Consider the following 19738-nt stretch of genomic DNA (forward strand, 5'->3'; position numbering starts at 1 on the left):
CATAATTATAATAGTAATATGATCACATAGGAAAAATATTTTGTTAAAATAGCTGGACATTAAAAGATCAGTATGGTCTAGTTAGATACAGAAGACATTAAAATGTGAATAGATTTATATTTATTTTAAATATATATGATTTGATTTTTGTGATTTTTAAAACTGACATATGTTTAACATCAGAATTAAAGAGAATCAGTAAGTGAATCAATTTTTAAATTTGAAATATTGGTAACTACCATGTTGCATTCATTTGACTTTATTTTATATTTAACTAAATAAAAAAATTAAAAGATAAATCTGTACCTGTATACAACCATTTGATATGACATTTCTGTGGATCTCCCAGGAGGTAATTCCCAAAAATCACATAGGTGTTTACATTTAATTTACACATTGTTATGATTCTTGCTGAGAAAAACAAAAATACACCAAATAATGTTCATTCCAAAACTTTAATGTTGTTTTGGTCGTACACAAGCTTTTCAAGATTGTCAAGATTACACAAATAAAAAAGGCACGCAATGCAGTTTCCCTTTAACATTAAACAGTCATTTTTTCTACTGTTTTTCAAGTGTTTTCCAACATAGATGTTATTTTACAGACTATATCCAACCAGACCACATGCTTTTACCTATATGAGCCTTATATTAGACTTTTTTTTATAATTAGAAAAAAAATAAAAAATACATGCTTTACATGTATACAAGCATACTGCAATACTGTACAGTGATATTGTGATTAAAAAAAGAAATATGTTTATAGTACATTTTTGTCATATAAGACACAATAAAGCATATAACAATTATTTTACATATTTATCTCAGTAATACAGATTTATCCCAAATTAACAGTAATAATCATCCTTTTAATATTTTAGCTGTTTTTTCTAAATACTGATATTCCTTTGTATTTTAAAATTACAAATAAATATTATATTTTGGTTTTGGTGCTTATTTTTAATATTGTGAGAATTATGAAAAGCTGTTTTTAGCTTTTTAATTGCTCACTTTCCCAATATCCAAAATGTAAACTGAAACAAAAATTCTAATTCTCACATTTACTAGTAGGAGGCTTATTTGAGTTTTAAGAATTAATGGCTTTTCCAAATTTAGTTAAATAGAAAAAAAGACCCTTAAATGATTTTGCTTACTGTCATACTTCATTTCTACTGAATTGTCTTTCTTATATGTGATAGTTTAAGCTGCTTTACTTTGAGTTGTTGAGATAACATATTACACCGCTGTGGATGAGCTTTGTGTTCACTACAAAACGGTGACCCAGAGAGTAAAGCACAAAAGCATTTGGGAAATAAACAACAGCATGACAATAATGTTAATATTACATTTTGTTCTTTCTGCCTTAATGATATTGTGGTCTCCACTTTTGCTTTTGTTCCTGTTGTGTTTTAACACTCTGAACCACCATAAAATGACATAAGCAGCATTCAGGATCAGGGTAATCAAATCTTCTAATTTTGTTAATTAAACAGTTTTTTTGTTTGTTTGCTTTGTTTTTTTTCAGTATTAACCATCTTCCTTTTATTTTTTATTACCCTGCATCCAGAAACTAGCCCATCACACCTCATGAAGCATCCAATTACTTTGTGATTTCATCAGTGAAGTACAACATTGGCATGATGACCAGAGTTTATATGAAATACAATCATACATTTTGTGGCTTTTTATAATAAAGAGGACTATCTACACAAATCATCTTTAACAAGAAACAGAACTTCACATCAACATTCTTCAAGGTTCAGTAAAGTTCCCCAATGTTCTCTAATCTTCTTCAATATTGTAAAATTTGTTCTAAATATTCTAGAATGTTCTCTTGTGTCCTCTAATGAAACTGAAGTAGTGATTGGAACATGAAGAATGTTAGAAGTGAGATTACATTTACATTCGTACTGAACTTAAATCTTTTATCAACTTTAAATATCTAATTTATCAGCAAATATATAAAATGAATAAACAATCTGCGAACAAATAAACCCTTTACTATTTAAATCTAGTTCTGCAGCAGAAAAAAGTGGATAAAATGAAAATCACACCTCTTTATTCTCTGTTAAAGAACAACAGTGTGTTTTGAACTATTTCATATAATCATTTTCTGTCAGAAGCTTTTAAAGTTGACATCTGGTTCCATTTACTACCACTGTCAACAAATCTTACTGTTTCTGTAAAACAGCATATTCCACACCAAACAAATCCTACCCTCAATCACTTTATTTAAGGCTAAACCAGATAATGTAATTATGCAGAAATCATTTAGTAGACAGACTCAGGTTCAGACAGCAATGCTTTGTGTGAGGTTGTTGGAAACATTTCAAAGTTTTCAAATGCTGCATGTGAAATTGCCTACACCCAAAAATTAAAATACGCAGTTTGTAATACTTTACATTGTCTTTTTTCATTGCTTTTGAAAATGAAATATAACCCCTTTTTATCATAGTTGCACAAGTTTCTTAATGCTACTCTCTTACACTTACATAACATATTTCAGAGTAATTTGTTTTTATTATTCCCACTTTATTAACATTTAAAATCATTTCAAGATTGAAAAGGATAACAATTCTAGGGTTTTTAAAGTTAAAACCATTTAAATAATTTTAAAAGTCATATTTCTTCAGCGAATTCTCTTGGTTGCCATGCAGACATTGGCAGATAAATCAATGTATGTCCAGCATAAACCAATAGATCTATGAATAAAAATGTACAATAACAGCGTTGTGCCTCAATGTAAATGTTACAAAAGCACTGCTAAAAACATTGCTGTATATTACTAAACACTTTGCTAATATCAAAGCATATGTGCAAAAGAATTGCAAGAGTTAGCAGCATGTTAGCACACAGCCTCTACAATCATGAAAACAGCCACTGCTGTGCTATTATAGCCATTAGCAGAAGAACACAGTTTTTTTTAAGACTTTCATTTGAGGTGGGAAAACAATCAAGCTTCAGATGCATCACAGTTGTCTTGAGAAAGCTTCTCAGTCAAATCACAACATGTCTAATCTTAGATATAACAGAGCACACCTTGTTAAACTGATATAAAGCATGTGGATCTGGAGGTGCTCTGGCAGGGGCCACTTTTAGGATGCAAGCTACATTTGAATGCATCATGATGCATCATGTGAAGAGCAGAACACACATCTATCATTTTAAAATATGATTTCCATAAATATGCTCACAGTTTCCATAAATATGCTCACAGTTTCAATAACTTTGTGCATGCCCATTCCTGTTTTTTATTTTATGTCATTATTTAAAATAATATTCTGGAAAATTTATGATGACTGAACCACCAGAAATGCTCCAAAATTGCTTAAAAATAGTCCTGTCCCTTTACATTCTATTAACATCTACTTTTTTTCCTTCTCCTGCAAAGTTGTTCCAACATCAACAATAAATATCTAAAGCCACAATTATGATTTACAAATTAAAATACAGGTTGTATAAAAAGAAAACAGTGATGCATCGAGAGATTCCCACCTTCCATCTCCACATTTCTATTTGCATAACATGTTATACCCTTCTTTGTTTTTTAGCGTTTGTATTATTAATCATGCCAGCAGTCGTGGATGTTTGCTGTTTAAAATGTGCAGAAATAAACGCATATATAATTACTAGCTGTGCAGAAATGCAGACATGTTTTATAGCCCTTCACATGCAGGAACTTTCCCACAATCATTTTAAACTTCACAAATACTCTTCAGTGCTGTGACAAGGTAAGTAGAATAAGATTCTTTATCCTGGAGCTGGATTTCACCCTTAAAATTTAATCTCCTTTTTTAATTCTACAAAACACAACAAGAAGAAACTTAACCATTATCTGATTTCCACAGAAATCTCTGCTTAGACCAGGGCTGCAAGAAACAAACCAATCTTGTTTTTTATGATTCACTTGTAGGCAATTAAATATAATAAAACTGCTCTATAATCATTTTTAATGTTCATATGCCCATTTGTGGTTCTGACAGAAAATAACACACTACAGAAAGAGCAGGGGGCAGTATGATTTCTGAAATTTCATTTTGAAATGAGCTGTAGAAAATGTTAAACTTCAGATAAAGTGACTACAGAAATGTAAATACAGAGACAGTTGTTAATTGCAGGTCTAGTCATGTGATGAAAATGTAAATAATGCAATCGTTAATGGCTTCATTTAATTTCAGATGACCAAAGTCATCTCTAGATGTGTATTGCATGAATTAGTGACTGCGTGTTAGCATTATGGCTGGAAGTCCCTTTTCCTTTATAAAGTGCAGGAGTGTACAGTACAAAACATCAACCAACCAAGCAACAAACAAACAAACTGAGCAAACTCCCAAAATCTTCAGCACACCACGTCTACACACATCCACCCAAAGTTTAGAATTCTAAGGGTGACAAAACTCTTTCTTCTGCATCTCAATCACAGCTTCAACATATTAAATATAGAATTTACAGTTTCCCTCCAGTTTCAGGTGAAAAGCAGCTGATGGAGTTTAGGACATTGTGGGGTGAAAGTGTGAAGAGTAACTTTTTCTCTTCTGATATAAGGACCCTACATCACTTAATTTGCATATTCACACAGTATTCCCTTATGAGGCAGCAGCACCTTTAGAGCAAAGTATATGTGCTCAGAAATAGTGGGTTAAAGGTACACTGAGGGAAAAACTAAATACTATACTAAAAACAAAACTTAGAATATATATTAAATTAAATCTACTGGATGGTTTTGGATGTTTCTGTCTGTTTATAGCAAGCTACAAAGGAAAAACAGTAATAAAAACATAAAGATTACTTAGTGCGCCTTTAAACATCATCTATGTTGAACTTTGATTGAAGCTGTGCAAAAAAAGAAGAGGTAAGCTCTGCCCACCACACGCAGATCACATGGAAGACAATGAAACGTTGCATAAAATGTTGTAAAAGCTCTGGTCTTATCCCTTTCTAACAAAATGGTAATTTTTTTTTACTGTTTTGTGTTTAAAATCAAGCCAAATTTTTGATCATGAAACAAACATATTATAATTAAACAAAACCAAAATAAAGTTTATAAACTTGTATCATTTCATTAACAGAGTCCGGTCCAGACATTTACCAGAACTATTCCATTTCATCTAAACTTCTACTTGTTCTTCCCAAAGGGAGCATTCCAATCAAAATGGACCTTAACTTTTTTTTATTTATTATTATGTTTACACATTTATTTTGTTTCTTTTACCCTATATTTCTTTCATTCTTTCTTGATTTCTTAAATTTTTATAAGAGAATCTTGCCTTCCTTTAGTTATGCTTCCAAAATAAACCTAACTGCATCAGTTTAATTCTTACCACTGAACTGATTTGTAGCAGTTATCCATTTGTTTTTCTCAATATTGTTTTTATTTTTTTTTATTTTGGTATAATTGTGCAGCACATCCCTAATACATAATGATGTCATTGTTTTTGTAATAACAAAAGGCCAAACCGCTGAGTGTTCAAATGTAATTGTCGACCTCTGGCTTGGATGCCTGGAGCAGCAAACAATGTTATTGCATTATTAAGAGACTTATCGGGTTTTTAACTGCAAGTTTGTCAGGGTCCACCCCCGCCCCGCCCCACTTCCAACCCTGACCCTCAGCTGTTTTTATTGATAAGCTTGGCCAGAATGTGCTGGATCTGAGAGCGAGAGGTATTTAGGACAGAGTGTCGGCTCCGGGGGCTTCCCGGTGGCTGAAGAGGGGCGTGGCGCCGCCCACCTGGCCGCAGGGGATTGTGGGTAATGTGGGCGGGGCTACTCTCAGCTGAGCGGCTGCGCTGGATAAAAGAGGAGTGCGGATACTGCTCTGTCTCCAGAGTAGATGAAGAGAAAACATATGAGGCCAAACGACGAAGCTGATTGGGCCTTGGAGAGGGAGGGCGATCATCATCTACCTGGAGAGAGAGAGAGAGAGCAAAAGAGAGAGAGAGAGAGTTAAAACTGAAGAAGATAACCTATTATAATACCATAGACAAATAACCTCATAATCTCTCAAAAATGCATGCACCAAAGCAGTGGTTCACAATCTTGGTCGATAGAGGAGGGTGATATTATACAAAACATTTGCACAATATACCATACATATGACATTTTTTTTTCAAGGAAACATCATGCACTAGAGCCACATGTAAGAATTGCACCAAAAACACTGAATACAATGATATTTATTTAACATTTCACATACAATCTGTCACATCAAATCTAGTTAAAGGCTGTTTTCTGTGAAACATGTGGGTGTAGCGCTTTTTAAGTACTGACCATATACTCAACAATAAGTATTCTTAATCAAAATAGCAAAATATATCATGATAATTGTAAAATATTGCCATATCATCCACCTCTACATGTTCTACACATTTCAGTGTGTTTTCTGTTACAGGAAAGCATGTTATTAACATGAAATCTCCTTTTAATATAAATATTTTTTCAAATAATTTGATATACATTTGTACTATTTTGTTTTATTCCCAAATTGGCAATATCATATCTTCAAAATTGCATTTTACCTATTCCTCTAAAATGCTGAGATTAATTGATTAGATTAAATTTCTGTTACATGTTATTGGCTGGTGTAAAGCTTGTTTAAATTTCTTAATGTCCAAACTTGGTCATATGTAAAAACATAAATAAGCTCTGAAACTCCTTTAGGAGTTTAAAAATTGAAATCAAATTTAGAACGCATTTGTAAAAAAATTTGTAGCTCATTATATCCAGTTCACAATTGTGCTATTTTTTATTTATTTTTATTTACAGTGTAGTTTTATTTTAATTTAACAGACTCTTCTGCACAAATTATTTTGAGATTTTGTGAAACATGAAAATTGCACATCCACTTCATTTATGGTACTAACTAAACTAAACCTAAAATTAGAACTAAAACATGCAGGACAGGTTCTCCAGGACTAAAACTGAGAACACAGCAGAAAAGAATGCCAAATAAAACACACCTTATTTCCTCCTTATTTTCTTATGTATCCTACATATGAAAAAGTTTGAGCATCAGTCCTCAAAATTTTAAATGTTTTTGTTTTTAAGAATTATTTTTGTCATGTCTGTATTCTGTTCCCTCCCGTTAAACATCACACATCAGGCAAAACTTTGCAATTGTTCTGCAAATGGCCAACAAACAACACAATGAACATTAGGAAGAAGAATCTGGGGCTGTTTTTAAACACTAGAGAACTGTCTGAGAACCGACTACAACATCAGGCACACAAATACAAAAAAGATGAGCAAACATGGGTAAAAAACAATGACATAAAATAAAAAGAACAACAAAAATAAAATAAAGAATAGAAGTGAAGTGATGGAACAGTGATAAGGGACCATCCTGAACTGTGCTTACCCCAGGCTCTCTCTCTCCTTCTTCGCTTGCTGATCCAACGGCAACCGGTACTTTCTCCTCAGATCCAAAAATACACGAGTCAAACTTAAGCGAGAGAAGGAGCGAGGGAGCGCTTACGAAAAACAGGCAAAAAATAATAATAAAAAAGAGAGAATGTTGGAAAAACGCAAATTCTCAGAAGATGGGGCTCTGGGACAAAAGTAAGACTGAAGTTTCTAGGAATCTTCTCAAGAGAAATCTTTTTAAAACTAGTCAATATATTTAATATTTCTCATTATAAGTTTATTGCGAGAATTTATAAGATCATTGCGAGAATTTTATTTTACTTTTGTTATTTGGAAAGCTTATAATTAAATAAAAAAATAAAAAGGTGCCCAACATCTGAGCATTCAACCAAATAAATCAACTATTCCAACATTAAAACATCAAAATATGAGAATGATTTATGGAGATGTTAAACTAACAGTTTAGTTTTGAGAAACTTGTATTATTAGTGAATTGTGACATTTCATAATATATATTAATAAAAATAAAATATTATGTTTCATAATATAAAAATCTACAAAACTGCATTTTGCTCAATTTGTGTTAAGTTACAGAGAACAGTGAAAATTTCAGGTTTCATATATTCATTCCATTTCCCTCTCTGCTTCATCATTATTGCATTTGTGCCATGTCTGGAGCCTTCTTGAAAATTCTGGGTACAAATTTCCGGTTGGCTTAAATATAAAATTATTCCAAATATTTTCATACTTAAACTGTACTTTTCAGTAATACACACTATTTCATAAAATAGAAATAACTGACATAGTAGTACTATAGCATGAGTAATAAATACAGACATTAAACAAGCCAATATTCTTCAGATTATAGACAGCTCCTCTGTACATTCAGTTTCTGTAATGAAACATTAAAAAATGTCTGTGAAAATGCCATGCTTTATTAGATAAAAGCTTATGGATGTTTCACTTTGATTTGCAAAACTATAAGGGTATAAACCCATTTTTAATTCCTCCCTTTTTTCATAAATTCACACATTTAAATCTACACTCTTTCTAGTGAACACGATAAGTCTAACTTTCATTTTAAATTTTCAATGTACACTATATTGCCAAAAGTGTCCACTCACCCATCCATTTAATTCAGGTGTTCCAATTACTTCCATGGCCACAGATGTATGAAACCAAACACCTAGGCATGCAGACTGGTCCTACAAACATGTGTGAAAGAATGGGTATCTCTCAGGATCTCAATGAATTCCAGAGTGGTGCCGTGGTAGGATGCTGTCTGTGCAAGTCCAGTTGAGCAATTTACTCACTACTAAATATTCCACAGTCAACTGTCAGTGGTATAATAACAAATTGAAAGTGATTGGGTGCAACAGCAACTCAGCCACAAACTGGTAGGCCATGTCAAATGACAGTGCGGGGTCAGTGCAGAGGTCACCATCTTTCCACAGAATCAATCACTAAAGACTCCAAACTTCATGTGGCCTTCAGATTAGCTCAAGAACAGTGCGAGTAGAAAGCTTCATGGAATGGGTTTCCATGGCCGAACAGCTGCATCCAAGCATTGCATCACCAAGCATAATGCAAAGCATTGGATTCAGTGGTGTAAAGCATGCTGCCGCTGGACTCTAGAGCAGTGGAGGCGTGTTCTCTGGAGTGACTAATCATGCTTCTCTGTCTGGCAATTGGATGGGCCAGTCTAGGTTTGGTGGTTGACGGGAGAACTGTACTTGTCTGACTGCATTGTGCCAAATGTAATGTTTGGTGGTGAGGGGATTATGGTGTGGGGTAGTTTTTCAGGAGTTGGGCTTGGCCCCTTAGTTCTAGTGAAAGGAACTCTTAATGCTTCAGCATATCAAGAGATTTTGGATGATTTCATGCTTTCTGTTACAACATGACTGCACACCAGTGCACAAACCAAGGTCCATAAAGAAATGGGTTAGCAAGTTTGGCATGAAAGAACTTGACTGGCCTTTTGGCAATACAGTGTACATATTACATTAATGAATTTGGCCCTGTTATTCTATATTTGTTTTATTACAATTAACACTTAATAACATGTATTTTTCCTACATTTGGATTTACTCAATTACATTCAAATACCATTTAAAATGTTAATATAAATATTATTTAGGTTACCTTTTTTATGGTGATTTTGCCAAAATACACATCTGCATCATTAAAAAATGAAAATGCTGCTGTTGACATGGAAATCTTTAAATGCAGCAAAAAAAACGAAAGATAGATACCTTGAGCATTTTAAAACAAAGAAAAAGAAAAAAAAAAGAATCAGAAAATCACAGAAAAAATGTGAGCAAATGTGCATGTATACAAAACTGAAAAAGTACACGTAAAATGTAAATGTTTGTCTGCTCTAGGTCAACAGCTCTGTAAAATCTCTCTCTGAATGAGGAATCATTAAAAATGTTTCCAGAAAAAAATGAGAACCAAAAACTGATGATCAGAAAAAAACAAATGAATGATGAGTGTGTCACACACAGCAGAGAGAAAGAGAGAGAGAGAGAGAGAAAGAGAGAGATGCCAGCACTCCACAAAACATCTCTAATTCTTTTTGATCATAATCTGCCACTTCACATTAGCAATCATTATCCTATTCCAAGAAGCACAGAAAACAAAGAATTTCACTACTGTGCAATACAAATATGTACCTTCAAAATATACATTTTTAGGAGAAGGCAATTACCTTCATTAATTTTAATTACCTAATTTTTGGTTAAAATAAAAATACAGATATGTATCGATATACAGTATATTGGCAGCAAACTGAAGGTAATTTGGCACCTGAGGACTAAACAAATGTTAAGCCACATTTCTGTACTTTTTAAAAACAAAAGTCATTACGATTTTATTTAACCCTTTAGATCTTTTGCAAAACCAACACAGCATAGACTTTTACTGAACTCAGGGTATTAAATAAGCATAAATTCTAAACTTCACGCTGGTTTTTCACCATTACATCAAAAAAATGTAAAATATTAAAAAAAAAAAAGAAAAATTTCTAGACCTTTCTGAGCCTCTGTTTGTGTTTCCTCTAAAGAAATGATACTTGCACTAGGAAAACCAGAATCTGTTAATGAAGAAAAATAATCTAAAGGCATTTAAACAAGTTAAAAATCTACACCCAGAGACATTTCATACAAAAACCCAATATTTTTCTTCTGAGGAAATGTGTAAAAAGTATTATATTTTCAAAACTGTACAACTCTTATGAGTCATTGAGTCACTTCAACTGAACAGCACTGTTCCCCTGCATACTGTTATTCTGAACTGGTTTAGTCTGTACTTGTGTAAATGTAATTTAAATGTAAATTGATGTTTTTGGTAAATCTATTTCCTTTTACAAACCGTAAATATTTGTCAGTTATAAGTGCATGAGTTTATTCAAAGCCTAAAAACAAGATTAAAAAGTAGCAGATTTTCATTTTTTTGACTTAGAGTATCAATAAAAACATATCTGATCATGCACACCAACACCTTTGGCCAAAAAAAACTAATCAGCCCATTAAACCGCAGGTAAAAGGTGAGATGTTCTGTTACCTGACGGTGAGGTTCAGATTCTCGTCTACGAGCTCGACCTGAGGGAAGCGAGTGACACGGCGATGGCGCTGGGCTGTCAGCTGATGTGGACTGGCCCCGCCCACTGCGACGTGACTCTTCACCCTCACCAGCTCTGCGATCCCCTGGGCTCAGTCTGGGTCGAACTGCCTCCAAAGGGCGAAGCTCTTCCGGCTCTTCATCGGTGGTGCCTGAGGTGCTAGGCTCTGCCCCTGGTCTGGGCCTGAAGTCCCGAAGCTCTGCTTCTTTGTCTATGATGACCCATTCCTTGCTGTCAAAGTCCTCCTCCTCAGCCAGCGGCACTGATCGGATGAAGGCATTGCTATGGGCTTCAGGGTCATCGTTACGGCCGCGGTCACCACGGCAACCTTCAACAGACAGCATCTGGGCAGGCTGAGATGAATACAGGTGGCGTGACGGAGAACCCAGGGCATCCATACGAGACCTACAGGGGAAATACAACAAACAATACTGACATGTAATTTACACTGACTTTAGACATTTTTGGCCTAAAAGGGGTAGACTACGGTGGCCCCCTGAGTCACATCACAACGACATTTACAAAGCAAACAAAATCAGAACACAGCAGCAGTAAGGAGGACACAAATACATTTAAAAAATGCTGCATTAAAAATGCAACATAAATTCAGAACACAACAGCATTAAGGAGAACACAAATACATTTTAAAAAATTGTACTGAAAAAAACGCTGCATTGGAGAGTAGCTCACATCGGAAATGGCCACAGCTGCAAGGGGCACTGTACATGTTGACTTTTTGTGATTGCACCAAAAGCCTTAGCAAATCAAGAAACAAGAAGTAAAAGATGGAGGGAAGCAGTGAATAGAAGTTTGTATACCAGAAAGTTTACCATATCTCTAATCAGGTACCCAGGGACGAAATTCTATCCACCGCTTCTCTCCTTCTTTGACTAAAGACTGTTCCGGTGTGAGCTATTCTCACTGTGGTTAAGCAAGCCACTGTTTGAGAAAACAGTTGAACTAGCTGCAGATCAGATTTTAGTGCACTGATACTACTGATAAGCAGTAATACAAAAAGCATATGAAGACCTGAAAGCAAGTTGATCATTTTAAAGAAAAAAATAACCACATTTTAGTGACTTATAAAATGAATATTTCTAACAAATACTTCATAAATCCAACAGATATCAGTCCAGTGTTTACCATACTATGTACGTATGAAGTATGAAGTGATATTACTGTTTTGTTTTTTTAAGTAAATGGCATCCAAAATCCCCATAATTGTCCATTGATTTTAATGATTTGTCAGATTTCATGCTGCATAAAATGACAATTTCTAATAAGCAGTCCATACAACATCAGATCTCAGTTCAGTGTTTTCCATACTATGTACATAAGAAAGTGATATTACTGTATAGTTTTTGAGTAAATGTCATCCAAAATCCCCCTCTAGTCTCCAATGCATTGTTTTTCAATGAACCTTACAGAAATAAATACTGAATTTGGGGTTTTCATTAGTTGTCAGTTATAATCATCAAATTAAAAGAAATAAACACTAGAAATAAATCAGTCTGTGTGTAATGAATGAGTATAACATACAATTGTCACTCTTTGAATGGAATAACTGAAATAAACTTTTTCATGATATTCTAATTTTATGACCAGCACCTGTATTTTTCAATGCAGCATTATTTCAATGCAGCGTTTTGCCAATGTATTTGTGTTCTCCTTAATGCTGTTGTGTTCTGAGTTTATGCAGCATTTTTTCAATGCAGCGTTTTTATCAATGCAGACTTTTTGAACTGTATTTATGTTCTCCTTAATGTTGTTGTGTTTTAACCTTTTGTTTGCTTTGTAAATGTTGTTGTGATGTGACTCACGGGGACACCGTAGTAGACCCTTGTTCTACCACTAATTCAAATTAAGTTACAAATACTCTACAGGGTATACACTTAAATAAGGCATTTAACTGCACATTTTATACGTTTTTTGTAGAGTATAAAATATAAAACCTGTCATAACATTTGCAAAAAGTCATATTTCATGCCTTTTTTCCAGCTAATGTTCTAAATATAGTAAACAAATAGAAACTTAAGGAATTAAAATATACACAGATAAACTCTGAGAATGTGTCACTAATATTTCACATTAAAAAAAATTAAAAACATGTCAATATTAAAGACTACTTCAGCTGACATTTCGCACAAGGTCACTGTTTTTATTATAAATTGTGTAAAGTGTAAATTAGATTTTTTGTATGCTGTGCTCTTTATTTCTTACCTGAGTGAGCGCACCTGTGTGCTGGGAGACTCTGCCCCTGCCCCACCCCTCTGTGGTGACACTGGACATGCCCCCCAGTTACCCTCCTCCTCCTGACCCTGAAAACAGAAGGATTCTAAAATTACTGAGAAAAGTGTACAACAACAAAAATGAATATTTTCATACATGTATATTTAATTTGTGTATGTCTTATTATCAGCACATAAATGTGTACTGATACATATGTGTACTTTTCCAAGGCTGATTCTGAGTTTGTTGCGGTTGAAATCAGTTTCCTCCCAACCATCTCCCTCAGGGGGCACCGGTGAGCTCTCAGGGCGTCCAGCAGGGGGTGCATTCTCTTGATCACTAAGGTGCTCATCTTGCAAAACGTCATCAGTGTTCTCCCTCTGGAGATCGCCCGGTACAGGAGTAACATTCACCCCTCTACACACAAGATAATTATAAGAATATTTAACAGAACCACAATTTGATCACTTCATCTTTGAAAAAGTCTAACTTTAGAAAAAATTCATAATTTATAGTTAGAACTTGCTTAATGGTAGTTGTGGTGCTAGTGTTATTGTGAGAGTAGCTATTTTTCTTAGTTAAATAACTAATTATTATGTGATAGAAAAATGACAGCTTGGATGAGAAACTTACTAATTCTGTTAGATTGGCTCAACACACTTGGAGGAGAATATTAACGGCTTATTCTATTACACCAGCTTAGCACACTTGAAGGAGAAACCTAACTGCTTATTTCTGTTATTTATGTAATACATAATTTACCTAGAACTGTGCTGAGTAACAGGAGAGGGGGAGGGTCATCATTCAGTAACAATCTGCTTGCCAGTGTCTGTAGCATTTTAAGATTTCAAACTCATTATTATACCTTACATGTGTGTGTGTGTGTCTCTCTCTCTGTTTATGTGTGTGTGTGTGTGTGTGTGAGAGAGAGAGAGAGAGAGAGAGAGAGAGAGAGAGAGAGAGAGAGAGAGAGAGAGAGAATCTGTATCTTACCCCACCATAGCTGCAGTGGGCCGTGTGTGCTGCTGTGTAGTTGTGTTAGATGTTAACATGGTGTCTGATCCAGTTTTCTCCCAGTCGTACAGTTCATTCTCTGTGATAATCCTCTCCTTCATACTGTTCTCAAACACTGACATCAACAACTACACCCACACACCCACGAATACACACAAATACACGACAGTGAAAAGGAATAGTCATTTTCCCCCAATGATATTTTTTCACATTATGAAACAGCCTTTATACTGAAAGCCAGTGGCCTTGATGTATCAGAGAATTTACCTGGTAGTCAGGTTTGGTGTAGTAGTCGAGGGCGAGGACATGGTCAAGGAAAATGTGGAACTCTGATGGCATGTGCTTCAGAAGCATGCGGTGGTCGTATCGCTCTTTAACCTGGCCCACCTGCTCCTACACACATACAAACACATACAATACTTCGCTACCTCACTTGTATAGAGCTATAAAGGTCAAAGCACTAACTCTATATCCTCTAATATATTTCTTAGTTGTTATTATCAGTTTATTAATTACTGCTATGATTGCAGTAGACAATCACACTATTGTTTTTCATGATAGTTTAATTATTGTTATTGCTAGTCTTAATTTTATTATTATTAGTAGTAGTAGTATTCTGTTTCTGTCAGGTTAAATCCACCACAATAATCAATACATCACTAAGGTTCCAACTTTTATTTGTGTGTCTTATTGATGACCTGTGGGCTTGTATACAGCTTTAGGATAGGGTAAATATAATAGTTATTAATACAATAATAGTTTTTTTTTTTAGCAAAACACTCCCATACATATGCACAGAAATATGTCTATAAACAATAAACCCATAAATTGTTCTAATTTGGTTAATGTTTTAACGTACACCCACCCACATTTACATGGTCAGACCTGGGTACACTGGGACCCATCACCCATTGTGTATCTCTGCAACTTAAACTTTAAACTTTAACTTTGTGGTGCTATAATTCCTGTGCTTGACGTGTGCATTTATTATACCACTTTTGTGCTGCATTCACACTATTACCTTGTCTTTGATCTTCCTCCAGGGCAGCTGTCCCACAGCAAACTCCACCAGCATGTAGAACAGCGACCACAGGTCGTCATGGCGACCCATTTCCTGATCACAGCAAAAGCACAGATCAGTTTCCTTACATACACAATATTCTCAGAGTTTTTATATATATGCACATGTTACAGTGTGGGAATAATGTAAATGTCACATGCATTTTTTTTTCTTTACAAACCCTGTCTTTCAAGATTCTATAAAGTCACATTCTTACCAGTATATATATATATATATATATATATATATATACACATACACCAGTGTTATATATAAATCTAATTTCCAGAAAAGATGTAAACTTTTGTGATTTGTTATTTTCTTAAAGTTTGTTTAACGGACAAAACAAACAACTAAAAATAGAAAGGCTTCAAGAGAATGAACAAATCAGAGATTATGTTTTTCATTGCATTTAAAAGAATTTATAACCTTTCTGGAAAAGGGGTTTGTAGTTTCAAACATAATTTTATATTATAAATGTTAAAGTGTATTTCTGACTCACTTTGTTTTTGTGGGCGTTCACTGATGCATACCGGACAGTACCACGGAAACCAGCCACAGTTCTGGGCTGAAACACACATGCACATACAAAGTTTGTTTTGACTTGAATGTATTCCTGCATTGCCTAAACCTAACCATTACCCTAACCCTAACTTTAACTTTTTCCGGACACCAATGTGCATAGAAATCTCAGCATATATTGCCCCGTCCTTGACCATATTTTTAATTAAATTATGAAATGGGTCACGTATGTTCATCTTTAATCTACCAGCAGAATAACTTCCTCCATTTTAAAGTATATGGGGCTATTAGTGTTAAAATCTTCCGGACTAAAACCTAAAATCTAAAATCTGCAGCCCAACCCATAATTAGCTATTTTAATTGATATTTTTTCATATATATTTTTTCGTTTTTTGTTGTATTTAGTTTAATTAAGTTGTAGAAAACGGGTTGTTTTCCTTAAATCAATTATATTTATATCATTCAAAATATGGAAATGGGTCATTCTCTGTTTTTCTACGGCAGGATAAGAAATGGAAAACCAATTAACGAAAGGTACATGGACCATTCTGGTACCCACAGCTTGAGTAAAACACACACATACATAGTAGTTTAATGGGAAACCTACAGTAATTTTGATCATGCTAAAATAGCAAGGATATGATGATAATCATCTGAAGTTAGTAAACTTAACCATGATATTTGTGAGTGTATTTATCTTTGTATATTGTATTAACACTTTTCACAATTGTATATCTGTGGGCAGAGCATAGACAAGTAAATTTTCAGCTCCCGTTTCCATGCGTGGACAAATAAAAACAAAAGCAAACAGAAAATAACAATTACAAAAATGGAAAAGAAAAATTAAAACAAACAATATATGAAAAAAATGAACAAAAGAAAAAAAAGAACAGAAGTGATGATGGAACTTATGACCCCTGAACAGTAGGGGGCAGTGCTTACTGAGGCAGGAGAAGGACATACACGTCTGAAATCAACACTCCAAAAAATGCTGAAACACAAAACAACATGTTCAAACTAAAAACCAGTTAAAATAATGACACCCAGAATATACACCAAAAAGTAAAATATAAATCATAATAATTAAAATCAAAGGCATGCAATGTATATAAAGCAATGTAAACGAAAAGATGATAAGAAAATATTTATACTCAATATGGAAAATGGTTATAATAGGAACTACATATTCAGTATTTATAAACAACAACATGTAAAGAGGCTTTAAAGAGTATCATAGCATAATATTTTGTACATTTCTTAAATGAAATAAATTACCAGTCAAATGTTTGGATACAATCACTCAGGGAGGGTTTCCTTTGATTTGTGGCATTTCCCACATATTGTGAATGTACAGTACCAGTCAAAAGTTTGAAAATCTTCTTATTCAATGGTTTTTCTGTGTTTTTTTTATTATTTTCTACATTGTAAATGAATATGGAAAACATTGAACCTATGAAGTAACACATATGGAATTATGTACTTAGCCATAATGTGTTAAACAAACCAGAATATGTTTTATACTTTAGATTCTTTAAAGTAGCCACCTTTGGCTTTGATGACAGATGTGCACACTCTCTGCATTCTTTCAATCAGCTTCATGAGCTTGTCACCTGGAATGGTTTTGAGTGAAGAGCTGTGCCCTCATCAAGAGTTATTTTTTTAGAACTGCTCGCCTCCAACTTTTGACTGTTACTCTACATTACACCTAATAATATATTGTATATTTTTCCAAATTGGACATTACCAATGTAGAACAATCTATATTTGAAATAGAGGTGCGATTTTTTCATATTATACTTCTCATAAAAGCAAAATAAAAAATACTTTGTTGCAAAATGGGTAATAAATTCAATATATGAAAGATTTGATTTACTTCAGTGCGGAGAAAGGACTAAGTAAAAACAAACAAACCAATAAAAAAATTGAAGAACATATGGCTTTTGGGGAATAAGAATTCTCTAGAGCAGAGGAATATTAAATGCATTCAGATATTTATACGATTCTCATAATTTATTTATTTATATTCAGAAATGCCATAGACAACACTACACACTCTCAGTGAAGGTCACTGAGGTCATTAAAACTACGACCTACTGCAGTACAGAAAGAAAGAGAGAGAGAGAGAGAGAGAAAGAGAGAGAGAGAGAGAGAGGCACAGTCTGTGAGAATTAACTGACACATCCTTCAGCATTAAATATCCATGCTACTGCAACGAAGAGAGAGAGAGAAGGATAAAACATTTAGAGATTTTATATAACCCATATTATTATAATTAGAGAAAAAACACCTAGTTTTCTAGTTCCTTTTTATGTCCAATTGCATATGATGAGCTGATATGTTGGAACCCTATAACCAACCAGTGATCATGAGGCTAACAGCTTTCTATAATCCTAGGGAAAAAAAACACACCAAAGCAAAACCATAAAAACAAAAAACAAAAAACAAACAAAAAGCATAGACCAGCATAGGAGTAAAAACAGCATGTTATTGGATGTTGCCATTTTGTCAACTACCATGACCATACATGAACTGTACTTAAGAGTACTTAAAGATTTTTTTAAGTTTCAGAGAGTGTCTTGACTGAATATAATGTTCATGCCCAGTTTAGCCCAGTCCAGATAAGTCCAATCAAGTTTATGTTAGTGCAGTTAAGACCAGACTAATTAAACCCTGTCTTGTTTAACTCAGTTAATTCAAGCCCAGTTCAGTAAAACACAGTCCACTTCATTATCTGTACAATAGTCTGAGCTGGACCATACCGGACGGACTTCTCCTGTGGTGTTGGTGTACTGTCTGGCGAGGCCGAAGTCCAGCATGTAGCACTTCCTAAAGGTGGACGGCAATCTCCCCATTGCAAAATTGGACTGAAATGCAACCACAGTCATATCAGCATCAGATTATATTACAACACAAAAGACACAATCACATTGTCTGAACTATTAGGAGGATGATCATATTTATATTACTGTATATTATAAAACTATCTTTTTATCAGTATCCTTTCCAGCTTTCTGAGCTTTAAAATGGACTATAAAGGTCTGTGTGTAAGCATAGGATGGGAGTAGTGTATCCATGGAAACAAGAAAACTGTAATCATGCAAGTTGGAATAGGATAACCATTAAAATGGGAGTATGTACCCGTGGAAATGTGAATCAGATAGACATGGGAGTGGAAATAATGTACTGTAACCACGAAAACAGGAGTACGGAAAAATGGAAAGGGAATTGGAGTAACTATGGAAACAGGAGTAGTGTAACTATGGGAATAAATGTACTGGAACAATAAAAGCATGCATAGGACAGTGCTCTGTATATCAAGCAGTTTTGCCATACCTCAAATGGATGTATATAGACATGAGTGAAAGTAGTCCTTCATGTTTGGTATCTCTATACAAGTGTGTTTGTAGTTGTGTAAGTGTGTATGTGTATATACCGGTTTAATATCTCTATGCAAGAAGCCAACAGAGTGGATTGCCTCAATGGCCTCAAGGATCTGTTTCCCAAGTCTTAGCGTTGTGCTTATGGTGAAGGTTCCTCTTGGCTGACTCCGCCTTAAATCAGCCAGGTTACGGCCCTTTAAGAACACACAAACACACACACACACATGCCCAAACACACGCACACACACACACATATACAAACACACAAAAATATGATGTGGCAATGGCACAAGTTTATGAAATCAAATCATGGTCATAAATATTTTAGCTTGTGCAATGTGTAATAAAGATTTGCATATTTAGAAATATTGGCAGCTTTAGAAAATTGTATGCACCCAGATATCATTTACACATGTCAACAATATTTTGCGCATGTGAGAAAAGGTTTTCTGTACATGTGAATAAAATAATTGCAGGAATATTTTCATCTGTGAGGTTTCGTTTAGTTTTTGACAAACTAAACTTACAAGTTGACAGAATATGCTTCAGCGTGCCA

The 19738-nt window shown here is 34.3% G+C and overlaps 1 protein-coding gene across 1 annotated transcript in view; it reads right to left on the reverse strand.

Moving 5' to 3' along the window:
* The window catches only part of LOC136677298 (tau-tubulin kinase 1-like), a 34605-nt gene that overhangs the window by 4086 nt on the left and 10781 nt on the right, over nucleotides 1-19738 (reverse strand). Inside the window, exons 5-13 of the mRNA XM_066654802.1 lie at nucleotides 19236-19376; nucleotides 18562-18666; nucleotides 15783-15848; nucleotides 15242-15334; nucleotides 14488-14613; nucleotides 14200-14348; nucleotides 13428-13623; nucleotides 13198-13295; nucleotides 10920-11382 (exon numbers count right to left, since the gene is read on the reverse strand). Coding sequence (XP_066510899.1) covers nucleotides 10920-11382; nucleotides 13198-13295; nucleotides 13428-13623; nucleotides 14200-14348; nucleotides 14488-14613; nucleotides 15242-15334; nucleotides 15783-15848; nucleotides 18562-18666; nucleotides 19236-19376 — 1437 coding nt within the window. The remainder of the gene's footprint in view (nucleotides 1-10919; nucleotides 11383-13197; nucleotides 13296-13427; nucleotides 13624-14199; nucleotides 14349-14487; nucleotides 14614-15241; nucleotides 15335-15782; nucleotides 15849-18561; nucleotides 18667-19235; nucleotides 19377-19738) is intronic.

The sequence above is a fragment of the Hoplias malabaricus genome, chromosome X2 (assembly GCF_029633855.1).
Source record: "Hoplias malabaricus isolate fHopMal1 chromosome X2, fHopMal1.hap1, whole genome shotgun sequence".
Taxonomy (NCBI): Eukaryota; Metazoa; Chordata; class Actinopteri; order Characiformes; family Erythrinidae; genus Hoplias; species Hoplias malabaricus.